General features: G+C 38.4%; 1 protein-coding gene across 3 annotated transcripts in view; it reads left to right on the top strand.

Moving 5' to 3' along the window:
• Positions 1–13,275, top strand: part of cep112 (centrosomal protein 112) — a 207,319-nt gene that overhangs the window by 98,565 nt on the left and 95,479 nt on the right. For 2 of the 3 annotated variants that reach the window (XM_077230618.1, XM_077230619.1), the window contains exon 20: positions 4,008–4,190. The exons of the other annotated variant lie outside the window; for it this stretch is intronic. In XM_077230618.1, coding sequence (XP_077086733.1) covers positions 4,008–4,190 — 183 coding nt within the window. The remainder of the gene's footprint in view (positions 1–4,007; positions 4,191–13,275) is intronic. 3 annotated transcript variants of the gene reach the window in all.

The raw sequence follows: 13,275 nt of genomic DNA, 5'->3' as shown, positions 1-13,275 counted from the left end.
ATGTTCAGTGTTTATTTCATGTTGAACAGTGTGTTGAATTTTGAATTTGACCAAGGATAAATAACTGTAGTGGTTATAAAGTCGAGTACATATATAATTAGCATCATTGTGAAGAGCATTGAACACCAGGCCAATCAATTAGCGATATGTTTATTGATTAAATAACTGAAAAGACATAGAAAGGCAAATGCTTGTTTTTTTTATTGTTATCAAAATTGAATTTTGTAGGAGTGGAGAAAATATATTATATTGAATATCTGGGATGATAAACATGGGATTTAGTTAGCAAAAATCAGGAAAAAACGTTGAGCTGATGGTGGCGCTGGAGGGTGAACACCAAACCAGGGACCAGGGAACTATTCAGGTCTATCCCTATTATTCACTATTCAGACTCAGCGGTCCCATAAACTGACTCCGTCATTTAATGTGATTTAGATCAGTAAATGATAGAGAGAAAATATATTATTGTTATTACTAGTACTTTTGATTATTATCATGTCTGAAAAAAGTGACAAAAAGATAATTACTAAAAGGAAACTTTTATAGTTATAGGTGGTTAATAAAACATTATTATTATTATTATTATTATTATTGCCATTATTGTTACAGGGCTCAAAATGTTACATGTAGCCCTTTATTTGTAAAACATGCTATTGTTTTTCAGCTAAAACGTGTTTAATTTGGTAATGAGTTTAATTTTGGTATTTAATTGAGCAAATACCAAAAAAAGAAAAGAAAACGCCACCCATTCCTCTAGACTTTGCCTGCATGTTTTGTCAATTATAATTATTATAATATAATTGTTAATTAAATTGTGACAGATACAGATGCCAATATTTAGTGTCTAAGCTGTTTAAGTTGTAATATCACTCACCTAGAACAATTTAAAGTTGACCAGACCATTCATAATGTTACAGTAGTGTCAACAGGGATTCATAAAGTTGATTTCACAGTCACAAAGAAATGTTTTGCTTTATAATTACTGAAAGTACATTCTTCCCCATTCTCACTATCGTAATTAAAAGAAAATCTTCTTATTATTGCACGTATATATTTCTTTTTTTTTCATTAATAAGAAGATTTAAAAAAATTATATATATATATATATATATATATTTAAGTGAAGTACTTTTAAATAATTTCACATCACAATTTTCTTGAAAATGTGTCTAAACGGCTTCATATTATTTTTTATGGGTCAACTATGGCCTGAAATGGACATGATTTTACCTTATTGTTTATACAATATTGTGATATTATAACAGACATTGCACTGATTTGCCAAGAGTTGAAGGAATTATTGTTAATGGTATTCAGCCTGTATTCTTCTGAGAGGTAAGTTGGAAGTAAAGCTCTGCTGGCAGGACTGATCTGAGATGTTTAGTGCTGATTTAATGAGTGGCCTGTGCACCGAGGGTCACTTTTAGCTGTTCATGCGGACACAAAGAAACATTCCCCAGGATTCCTCTTCGATTGGACTTTAAAAGAGTGCATTTCTATAGAAGTGTTGTTTCTCTTTGACCTCCACGCCATTTGACGTCACGCTGGCTCGGCCTGCCTGAGCTGATGTCTGAGGTCACAACGAGGAGGAAGTCAAGTATATGACATTAACAGCCTCCCACTCACTTATCCACGTCAACCAAACAGTCCATCTCATGTGCACTCTTTCTTTTTTAATCTGCGGGGTCTTAAAAAGCATTAAAAATTGATAAATAAATGTTGAGAAAATTAAGGCCCTTAAAAAGCCTTATATGCCATTTTCCAAGGTACAGTATTCAATTAGTGGATCAGCTTTTCATTATGTAGACTATATTTGTCCAAAGAGGTTGTATGCTAAAGTTTTCCTGGTATAATCATTGCGTAGGCAAATAGTGGGATTCTGTGTAGTTTAGTTTATTGAATCCCTCTAGATAAACCTTGCATTGGGTTAGTCACTCAATTAATTCTTTTGTGCTTCGTTCCCACCCTTCTGAATTATGTTGCATTGATAAGATTATCACAAACTAAGACTGTTTAGTTGTGCTACTTACAATCAATATATTGTAAATGGAAGTTTATGTAAATGTAGAGTCGCCGATGTAACCGGGTAAAAGCTTGAAGTGGCGATGAGGTCTTAAATGTAATGTATGGAAAGACTCTTAAAAAAGTTAACCTCCATGATTCCTGTATATACCCTGTACATTTTTCAGAAAAGGCCACACATACAAAAAGACAGAATGGTCCTTTTTGTAGTATCTGTACTTTTTGAATAATTGAATATATTTCCCCCCACTCTTTCTTCAAAGAGATTCCCTACTGAGCCCCTTCTGTCCGATACAGAGCGGTTTCACTCATGAATTGAACGCTGGCACTCTAGGAGGGGGCGCTAATCACATCTGCCCGGCGACAGCAGCCATTCAGCGCTAGAGCTTTAAGAGCCCGGCACCCAGCAGCCCTTTCTGTGACGTTTCAATGTTTTCAACATCCTCTCCCCCTACCCTTCACTTTCCCACTGTCATATCGGTGTGTTTTTGGCATGGATTTTCACCCTGTGTCAAAAAAAATTAACTCAGAATTGTCAAAGCTTTGCCTTGTCTGACAAACGCTGTGGGACGGGTTTTAACCCTTCACAGCGTGCTGTACGCTGGGCTTTAAAATAAGGTAATCTCTGATCCAAGACATCACATGTATATACTGCAAATTTGGCGGTTGGATTGTAGTGAGAGATCTCAGAATCGAGATAAAAATTGATATTAAATCATAGCGAGCTGTTCGCTGAGGTAATTACTGATCACGGGCTATTCATCTGTAATGACGTGTATATACTGCAAATCTGGAGGTTGGATTAGAGTGAGAGATCTCAGAATCGAGAAACGTGATTAGGATATTAATTCATGGGGTGTCTTGAAGAAATCCATCGTATTTCTTTAAGACTGGAGAATTACGTCCTTCGTTGGTCCCTGATCAATTAGCTGAGGCTCTTTCTGTTGGCTGTTGAGTTTCGCCCTATCAGAGACGTCTGCTTGCATCCTCTACACTGTCGAAGGGCGAAATCGATAACGCTTTCCAAATCTTACTTCAGCTTCTTCAAAATCCACTAAAATTGGGGATGTTTGAAGCGTCTTTTGTGGCCTTGTGCCTGATTGGCTTGGGGAATCAAGATGAAATCCCATTCATCACCTACACTCAATAGCACCACAGCAGCCTCTAGCTGGCAGGCCAGGTAGGGTGCCAAGCCACACAATGTGGGGGGATTAGCTGGAAAAATGCGGGATGCAGGCCTCTAACTGGGAGATGGGGGGCCGGATGTCCAAGGTCACTATATCCCATCCAGAGGAGACTGGGAACGGACCTTGGGAACCGACACGGAGGCTCGACTCACCGCACAGCAGGTGCAAGTCAGAGAGATAATGCCACTGCTAGCTTTTGTGTTCTTTCAACATTTTCCTTCTTGCTTTCAATCCGGACCAATTTTTTTTCCCTTTTGAATAAGACTTAGCAGGGATGCCGGGCAAATTGGAATATTTGAGATTCTTAATTTTCCATTTTTGACAAAGCGCAACACTTCGGAAAAGGACTAAGTATAACAGTAAGTTGCGGTATATCCATCATCACAATATGGACTGACAAGAAAATTCAAATTCAATGAATGAATGGGGATTGTTTTCTTTTTCTTTTTTTTGCAGTCAGTTGGAATAAATGGGATTATAGGTAAAGATTTTGCTATTCCTTTTTGTTCATTTCTTGCTTCCTCGTCTTCTATGCAGCATATGTCCATGATATTGGCCATCATTATTATGTCCAGTTCTGTGCAACATTTTTTCTTTCTAATGAGAGCTGAAAGAGATGCTAGCTCGTCATAATTGGCAATACAACAACACGTGAGGTCATAGTGATGCAAAAACTTGCGTAGGCTTCTTGTGTTGTGAGTCAAGCCGTGAACTTTTTTCTTCGCTGAGCCATGCACAAGTTGTCATGACGACAGGGATGTTCTGCTGATGAAGTCTTACTCCTTGTTGTCCAATCAGATTGTGGAGCTGAAGCTGCAGCATGAACAGGAGCGGACGCACCTACTCCAGGCACACAATGCCGAGAAGGACAGCCTGGTCCAGGACCACCAGCGGGAAATCGATAGTTTGGACAAGCAGGCGAGGGCCGCCATGGTCCAGCAGCAAACGCAAACACAGGACTGGAGGAAGCGCGACGCTCAGGTAGGGGGTCCTTTCCCTTCCTTTACACCGCTTTGTGACACTATTTTGTTTTGCTAAGTAGGTTAATGTTACAATTGATGGTTGTTGTTGTTTTTTACGCTGTGATTTTATGACATTATCGTATTTTTCTATGTTGCATTCCATTGAAATCTGTTACTTTTTTTGAAAAAATTGAATACTTTTTCACAATACTGTTGTGTGCGTAAAAAATACCCAACAAGGATTAAATTTGGAAACTTTTTACCCATTATGTTCATGTGCAACTTTCCACTGCGGGGTTTCCTTAAAAATGTAATAATTTTCATTGAAAAAGCATCTGAAAACCACATGCTGCCGGATTGAAGAAACTAAATTTCCAAGCCCATTGTGACTAGGGCCTTTTATTGGGAACCGTAGGGTGCTTTCTTTTTTTCTTGGGATATTTAAATTGGGGTTAGTTGTATGTTGTGCACCACCACTGAGTTCTACAGTTCTGTTTGCTGGTTTTGTCACTGTGGTGCATGTAGCATTTATCTGCTAATGAGCAATATTCTCTAATATCTGAAACTGGTGCAACAGTTATGAGTTATTTACAAAGTATTCAGACCTCCATTTTGGTCATCAGCGGGTTTCTGGTGCCTGTTGTGCCGAGTGCCCCGTCCGCCGCTTCCCTCTCCAGCCTGGATATCGTGAGATCCCTGTGGGAAGCCATTCGATAGGCTAGCCCCCAACTGTGGATTCAGTGGACTCGTCAAACGCCAAGATTAAATGTAAATTGTCAGCATGGCTAAACCATATTTATTGGCTCCTAGCAAGAGAAACAAGCTAAGAGAAGTTGATGCCATATAGGACATAACAATCCATGATGAATTGTTCCAATCTGAATTGATATATTAGCGAACCGGTATGGTAACAATACCTTAAGCGATCTATATTCAGAGTGTTTTTTCTGTTTTGAGTGACAGTTGTTTTCACCTGCTCAGCAAATGGAAAAAACATTTTTTTTAGTAGTGCTATTAGTGGTTTGATATCAATTATCAGTTATCTCGCTAAAAACAATTTCAAAAGAGTTTATCGGTGCCGTTTTCAACAAGGAAGATCATGTTTTACCTCCAAAAAACCTAAATAATAGTAGAACTTAAATGAGTCAAAAAGCGAGTTGTGTCCTATATCAGCGAAAAAGTGTGTTATTGGTGTACTTAATCTATATTATTATTCAATGTGATTTTTTTCTGTTTTGAGTGACAGTTGTTTTCACCTCAGCAAATCGAAACAACCATTTTTTACTGTGGTGCTATTAGTGGTTTGATATCAATGATCAATTATCTCGTGCTGTTGAACGTGGCCTGTTCAGTGGACATGTCCTTCATCAGCTGCTAGTTGGCACTTAAAGGAAGAGGTTTTGTGGTTTGGCTGATCTGTTTCTCTTCTGTGATTCAATTATGCAGTTTTTTTGCCAAGAGTACATCAAACCTCTACGGCCCAAACTATCTCCATTCCAAAAAAAACCCTTCAACTCACTGAGAGTGAAACGCAACTCGTGCACTTGAAAAAATCCCTGGAAATATCTCCAAGAATATTGACAGCTAGCTATTTCTGAAGCAAATAACTTCTCTTTTTTAACCTCAACCCTCAGAGATATTCCCTAGTATTGATATTGATGATGTATTAGATTCCGAAAAAATTGCAATGCTGGACTTTTAAGGTTTCAAAATTTCACTGCTGTAATAATTCAGTATTACTTTTACTTTCTTGAGACGCCTACAATTTGAAATAGGAAATCTCATAGCAGTCCTCTGAAACTCTCTAATGCTTTAAGATCCTGGAATATTCCTACACCCCTCTTACACTTCCGAAGGTTTCATTAGGCTATGATGAATATCAACTGGAATAGTTCATCTATAATTTACTGAATGAGCAATGTTGTGGGAAGAGCATAAAAATTGTTGACCATAAGACATGGCAACAATGTTGGCAACATTACAAAAATCTCAAAGGTTTATATTATTATTTTTATTATATTATATTACCCTTTTTTTTCTTCTTTTCCGCCCGTGGCATTATTACAGCGAGAGACTTCCTATAGGATGCTCCGCATTTCTGTTTAGTTGCAATCAGCTCAACAACATTATTGATAATACAAGCAATGCAGGCTCTGAGGGAATTTGTGCATTTAGAGAGTGCCATAACAGCTACAGATAGCTTGAAGAAAACTACTCGGAAATTAGTGTTATGACCACAAGCCTAAAACAAGAGCTAAATATCAATTATTATATGTTTTTTTTTTAAATGCATCAAATTGCTTTATAAGCAACCCAAACTCAGAGCACCTGGAAAGTGTTTACTGTGAACTGAGCCGCTCGAAACACTGAGACGTGTCTTTGAATCATTGTGATGTTGTTCACAGTCCACCTTAAACCCTCTTGCCTCTATAATGTTGCCATTACAGTACTTGTTGACATTATAGGCTTGAGACTCGTTCAAAACAAACTACGACCTCCTTTTTCACAGGTAGCTTGGGAACTTCAGTAGCTCATGAAATCAATCTGAAAACCAGAAGTTTTGCGTTTTGATCCTCCCGGGAAGAGTGTGCAAACCGTAATAGATAATTCTTTATGAAAATCTTGGAATGGATTGGAAGATTACAATTTGATCCAAAACAACATTCACAGTGTTGCTGTGACGCTGGTAATGTGGTGCGGTAGAAGCACGGGAAGGAGGCTGGATCCAAACGCAGTGTAAAGGCTTTATCTAGACAAGCTACAAACTTAGACAAAGACTCAGACCGGAATACAGGACTCAGAATCAGAAGCGACCAACGTTGACATCAAACATTCAACAACTCACAAAGCAGGGCAGGAACACAGGGCTTAAATAATCAAGGACAAACGAGCTAACAAGGGGGCGTCGGGAATAACGAGAAACACCTGGGAGAAGTAAAAGAAAGGTCAGGGAATCACTGAACATGAAAAGACAAGACACAAAAACCCACATCATGACAGTTGCATGCGGGGAGATTCATATAGTAATTTGTTAAATTCCTGCCTGAAAAGTGAAGCCAAAGCATTTTGATCGCCCCCTAGTGGTTGGCTGCAGTATGGGTCATAAGCTCCACCCTCTCCGTGTAATCGAATGTGACGCGAGCCAAACCAGAAAATCCAATTACACATTCAATTTTTTTTTTTTTCAAAGATGGTTTCTGTCACTTTAGGAAATTTTAAAGTATGTTCGTGTTCTTTTTCCCAGTAAGTTTGATTTTAGTTAGTTATTTAATGTTAACAGGGTGTAACGTCATGATTGACAGATGTGCTTGCGATTTGGTCTGCGGGAGTGTGTGCGGGACTTTGATATCGCGACTCCACGGGATTAAAATGACTCGGGCTCCAAATGACATAATCGGTAACAACCGTTTCTGGAATATAGTGGAGAGTTGCAGGATGTAATTGGAAGTGTAGATTGGGATATTGAAATCATCACCCAGCTCAGGTCATCTGATCATAAAAATGATCCACAAAAATATTGCACTTATGTATTTCTCATTACCTTTGAATGCAGTTTGAGGGATCATATAACAAAGCATTTTTGACCTGTGTTTAGTGCTGACCACTGAAATAAGTGAAGGGTGTAAATAAGCAACTGCTGTGCCACAGGTATGTCCATTAACTGTTGAGTTAAATTTTCATAATTCGTTCATATATGTTTTATATAAATAAGAACTGAGTAATATGAATGAACAGCATGTACTTACTATAGGATTAGGGTTTGGTTTAGTGTTACAGTAGTTGCATGTAATAGATAGATTAGATAGATTTTTTTTAATTTGTCCTCAAGAGGAAATTTGTTTCCACTGTAGATCCGTACATAACACAAACACACATAAAATGTTAAATTATTGACTTATCATAATACAATTAAAAATAATCACTAACATAAAAATAGAAAAACAAGAGAGCATAAGTGAAGTATCAATGGTTGATTTCCTATGTATTTAGAGCTTGTATAGATACATAGACCCATAAATAGATAGAGATAAATAGAAATAGATAAATAGACCCTTTTCAAAGTCCGTGATGACACGTTTCCACAGTTATGAACATCACAAATCTAGTTGTTTATAACACTACACTTTGTTATATTACCTTTGCAGTAAATTACAAAAATAAAGTTTGAGAGAGTGATGGTAAATTTCACACAATTCTCTTTTATGATTGCTGTAATCAGTCTCTCTATAATTTTCCACTCTTTTGAAATGTCATAGTAAAACTATCATGGATTTATTTGTTTGCTGTTGGAGCAAATGAGAACACAAAATGTATATTTGCTGTCTACCATTCATCGCTATAGTTTACCCAACTATGACGAACCCTATATTGCATAATTACAAAACATTAGTACATACGTAACGTGTAACAAGGACACTGTCAAATAAAGTGTTACCAAGACTTGTTTCTAGTCCGTCCTATACATGTGATTTTAATTTAAAGATCAAAAAAAAAAAAAAGAGAATAACTTTAGTAAAACAAAATGATTGATATTGGTTCACATTCCATAAACCTTCACACGCCACTAGCAGTCAGTCCAGGGTGATCCAGTGACGGGTAGCATCACTCACATCTCTTTACTGGAATACACACAATGAAGATGAGCCATGCAGACTCATGTTTTGATGTGGTCAGGACAAGATGAGCCAATGACTCGTGCTTTTCTCACAGCACAGGGAGCTTTTGTTCCAGGTCGCGGTGACTTGTTTTCGCCCTGTACCGTTGGTTTGTCAAGGCCCGTTCTGTAACCCGCATTACATGGTGTCAGCGTGTGTTTTCCTGTTAGTTGCAGGAAATCACAGCACATCTGGTTTTACAACCATCATTGGAGACTTGTCCGGATTCTGTTTCCATTCAGAGGTTTGCTAGATTTACCTCTATCGCTCTCATGCGCGGCTGTATCGATCTGAAGGAAGATGATGAGGGAGTTCGAATCCCCTCGTCTCCGGACTGGAGTCTGTGCATTAGTTTCCTCGGACTCTGCCGCCCTCCGGGTTCCTGTTTTCTTTAGTCTGTTTGAGGATGAAAATACCAAAAACATCAGGATGGTTCTCAGTAAATATAGATGCCTGAAGCCAGCGCACTAAACCAATACACAGCAGACCCCAGAGACTACATGCACTTTAATGCCCATTCAACACCTTCACAACATTATTATACGGGAAACATTGTGGTCAGAATCTACGCTTTCATTTATTTGGTCTTTTATCAGCCTGCACTCATTTCTACATAGTCTTGTTCATAATGAGCGATTTAATCGTTGGAGGTCAGCACTGGACTTGGATCACAATCAGATCACAAATGAGAAATATTTAATTCTTTTTTAACAAGGATTGCTATCATGATAACCTATAGTGAACATGATGAGCTATTGTCGAGGTGCTTCCAGTCGCTTTCTCACGGTAGATCGCTGTGACCTTATTTGGAGCAATTTAAGACATTAATAAATAGTAAATATGAACTAAATATCCATTGATTCAAATGCCATGGTTATTTAATTTAGATACCAAGACATTTCTTACAAACGGTTATTTTAAAGGCTAAATAGATCCACTAACATTCGGGACTTTAACCATATACTGTTCACACCAACACAAAGCAAGAAACTATTATTATTAAACTTATTGCCATATTTCATATTGCTCTTATTTGTAGTTATTATTTATGTATGTATTATCTGTCTATAGATTGCATTTGTTGCGGATTGAGAATTGCTGGCAGAATCTCCAGACAGATGTTAATGTCTCAGACACTTAAAAGAAGAGAGAATCATTTCATTTAGACCCTCTGTACAGATGCTTCATTCTGCCATTCAAATCCATTATTATGTGTTCTTGCAATTTCATGTTTGCCATATTACGCTTTGGTTTTTTTTTCTTTTCTTTTTTTTCTCATTAATGTAACATGGAGTTCAAACAGCATGGGAGAACATCTGAAATCCTTGGAGAATAGCATCATACCGCTCTGATCGGAAAGTTAATGAAGCTGTCAAACTTTCAAAGAACTTGATTCTCCAGTAAGAGATTAGAACACAGAAAATGAAGGCAGACATGGCATAGGAGATCAGGCCTGCTTTCTGATGTGCCAAAAACAACAGGCTAGTTGACGGCGGTCACGGTGCCTCTTGCACCAGCGGGGGGGTTTGTAGTCAGCCTTCGGATTGTCATGCCGCCCAAGTAATCTCAGAGCTGTTATCTAGGCAAAGGCTGGCTGCTTCTGCTCCAAATGAGTACAGTTGTTTTTAAAAATTGGTACGAGTCTTTTCTTCACTATTGTGACACATATCCAAGTAAAACGGATTGTTGAACAAGAAAAAATCTTTTATAATAAACACTGTAATATTCCATAGGAAAATATGAATTCAAACAATTGACCCTTCGCAGGGAGTTTGATTGACAGGCGATCTGACCAATCATAATCCGTCATCCGCCAAATCCGCCATTTTTGTCCGACAAAGCGGTCAGGATAGTTAGTAGATTAACGTTGGAGGATTTGAACTTGAAAAATGGAGTGTACTGACGTCTTTCCGCAGTTACAATAACATTCCTTCTGATGTTCATTCATGTTTATTTGATGCTATAAATGAACTAGAAGGAAGAGATGATCGGTCACGACACATTAAAGAGACACAAAACGGTATTTATTGTTTAAATTTCTTTAAAAAATGACCAAATTTGAAAGTTGAGACTTTGTTTCATATCAAAAGTAAGCTGGTCTGTCAGTGTGTTGTCAGTGTCCTCTCCGCTCCGCGGTGTGTTTTTCACTGCGTCAGAACATGGTGTGGCGTGAGAGAGGCGTGGCTTGTCGGATACAGCAACAGTAACTAAAGGGGGCGGGTCTTTGCGAACGGTCAATTGGGATAAGCTTGTGTATCAGTAAATTGGATCTGTGCATTAGGTCTTAAAGTAACATCAGCCTAATAAACGTGTTGCCATCTGTGTCATTAATGTTCATCAAACAACAAAAGAAAAGGAGAAAATTACTCACTGCTCTTGACTCAATGACTTTAGTAACTTTAATAAGAATAAAAGCAAGTTTAATTGATACAGTGAGGACTATGCTGTTTTACAGACGGTTGCGCAGTGGTTTCCTGAGTGGATTGCATTTTTTTCTCCATACAGCTTTGTTTTTAATCTTTATTCTCTATATTTCCTTGCTGTTTATATAGCTTAATATAACTTAATCATCACAATATGTCTGATATTATCTAATATTGTCTGTCACATTAATCTGACATCGCTAGCACAACATGCTAACATTTCAGTAGCCTGTTAATCTGCCATCCGTGCTTGCCGTGCTTTTTTCTCTCGCACGCTTGAGCCTTTTACGAGTCCATCAAACAACTGTTTTGAGTTGGATTATAAAACAAAGACTGTGAGTCTTTAATCGAGGATAGTAAGAATGCAAGGGCTTTAGAGACTGCTTTTCCATTCTGATTACAATAACAAACAGGTTCTCCCCCCTCAGTGAAACACCCACTGAGAATCCTGTTGAATGTGCCCTAGATATTGGCGATTCTATTACACGGAACGTAAAAATAGAGACACCAGCCACCACAGTCACATGTTTGCCGGGAGCCAGAGCGCCTGACATCAAAGCAAATTTAAAAGTGCTGGCTAATGCTAATCGTAAATTCTCTAAGATTATTATTCATGTCGGCACTAATGATGTTCGACTTCGCCAGTCGGAGATCACTAAAATTAAGGTTAAAGAGGAGTGTGAACTCGCAAGTACGATGTCAGGCACTGTAATTTGCTCTGGCTCCCTTCCTGTTCGCAGGAGTGATGAGATAGTTAGTAGACTGTGCTCACTCAATGGCTGGCTGTCTAAGTGGTGTCCGCAAAATAATATAGAATTCATAGACAATTAGAAAAGTTCTTGGGCAGACCCTATTTATCTCTCTTCTCACGTCTCTCCAGTAATATGTTACATAGTCTTCAAGTTGAACCTTGACTATCATAGCAAGCAGCTCTTCTCTCTAGTAATATGGCTAAACCGACCGTCTGCCAGCTGTCTCACGCCACCAAGGTCAGATAAATCCCATCACATAGAGACTCTATCACCTAGATATCATCACATAGAGACTGTGTCTGTTCCCCGAATTAGTAAATACAAAAAAACTGTCAAACCAATTTAAGGGTAAAAATTTTATTGATGTTCATCAACTATGTTCCATTTTAGAAAGAAAAGGTGTCCGTGAGAATTTCCCCTCAGGATTTAGACCGTATCATAGTACCGAGACAGCTCTCATTGGAGTCACAAATAGGGATGCTAACCGATGACCGTTTGACCGATGGTTGACCGTATCAACGTTAACTGATGAAAGTTGTCCGTAGTCGGTTTAAAAAAAAAGTGATCTCTAAATTAGGCTATTATAGACAGTGGACTAATCGCTACTACAGTTAGCCATCTCATTCCAATATATTTTTGTGAGAAGTGAACAAATCCCTCACACTCAGTTTTTCATAACTCGCCTGTTTGTACTTTAATAAACCAATAAAAACATTTGGCGCGAGGTCACAGCGTTTGGGTTCGCGCGCTCACAAGGTTTGCGAAAGGTAAAGGCTACAGGCTAAAACACTGGAGGTTAGAGCCAGGGCAGACCACAGGATTAAGCGTGCAAAGAAAAGTAGTGTGTGGGACCATTTCATCAAAAAGAATGACACAGATATAAGTTGCAACTTGTGTGATACAGTGCTTAAATACAGTAGGCCTTCATCATCTATGATGTATTACCTGAAAACGCGACTTGTTCTGTACATTATTAGACCTGTCTTGCCCGGTGCGTCTTTTACGCATTCTGAAGGTGCCTGTTTTATCCATTGGTTTTATCGTGTTGCAGTCTAATAGGCAACATTCCGCATAAGATGGGCTTAGATTTGGAAATACATTGCATCTACATTTCAGTGGTTACAGATAAGGTGATGATGATCATCATCTTTCTTTATTATTGTTAGTAGCCTACAAATGTTACCTCAAACTAAAGCGGCGTCTCTTCGGAGCTGTCATTTTCTTAAATTGAGCCGTGGCAATGTTTCAAATGAGCTTCTAACGCTAGACTAACG

The sequence above is a fragment of the Siphateles boraxobius genome, unplaced genomic scaffold (assembly GCF_051911475.1).
Source record: "Siphateles boraxobius isolate OS27281-9 unplaced genomic scaffold, OSU_SipBor_1 15, whole genome shotgun sequence".
Lineage (NCBI taxonomy): Eukaryota > Metazoa > Chordata > Actinopteri > Cypriniformes > Leuciscidae > Siphateles > Siphateles boraxobius.
The sequence above is the reverse complement of the archived record's forward strand: the minus strand, read 5'-3'. Positions and strand labels throughout refer to the sequence as shown.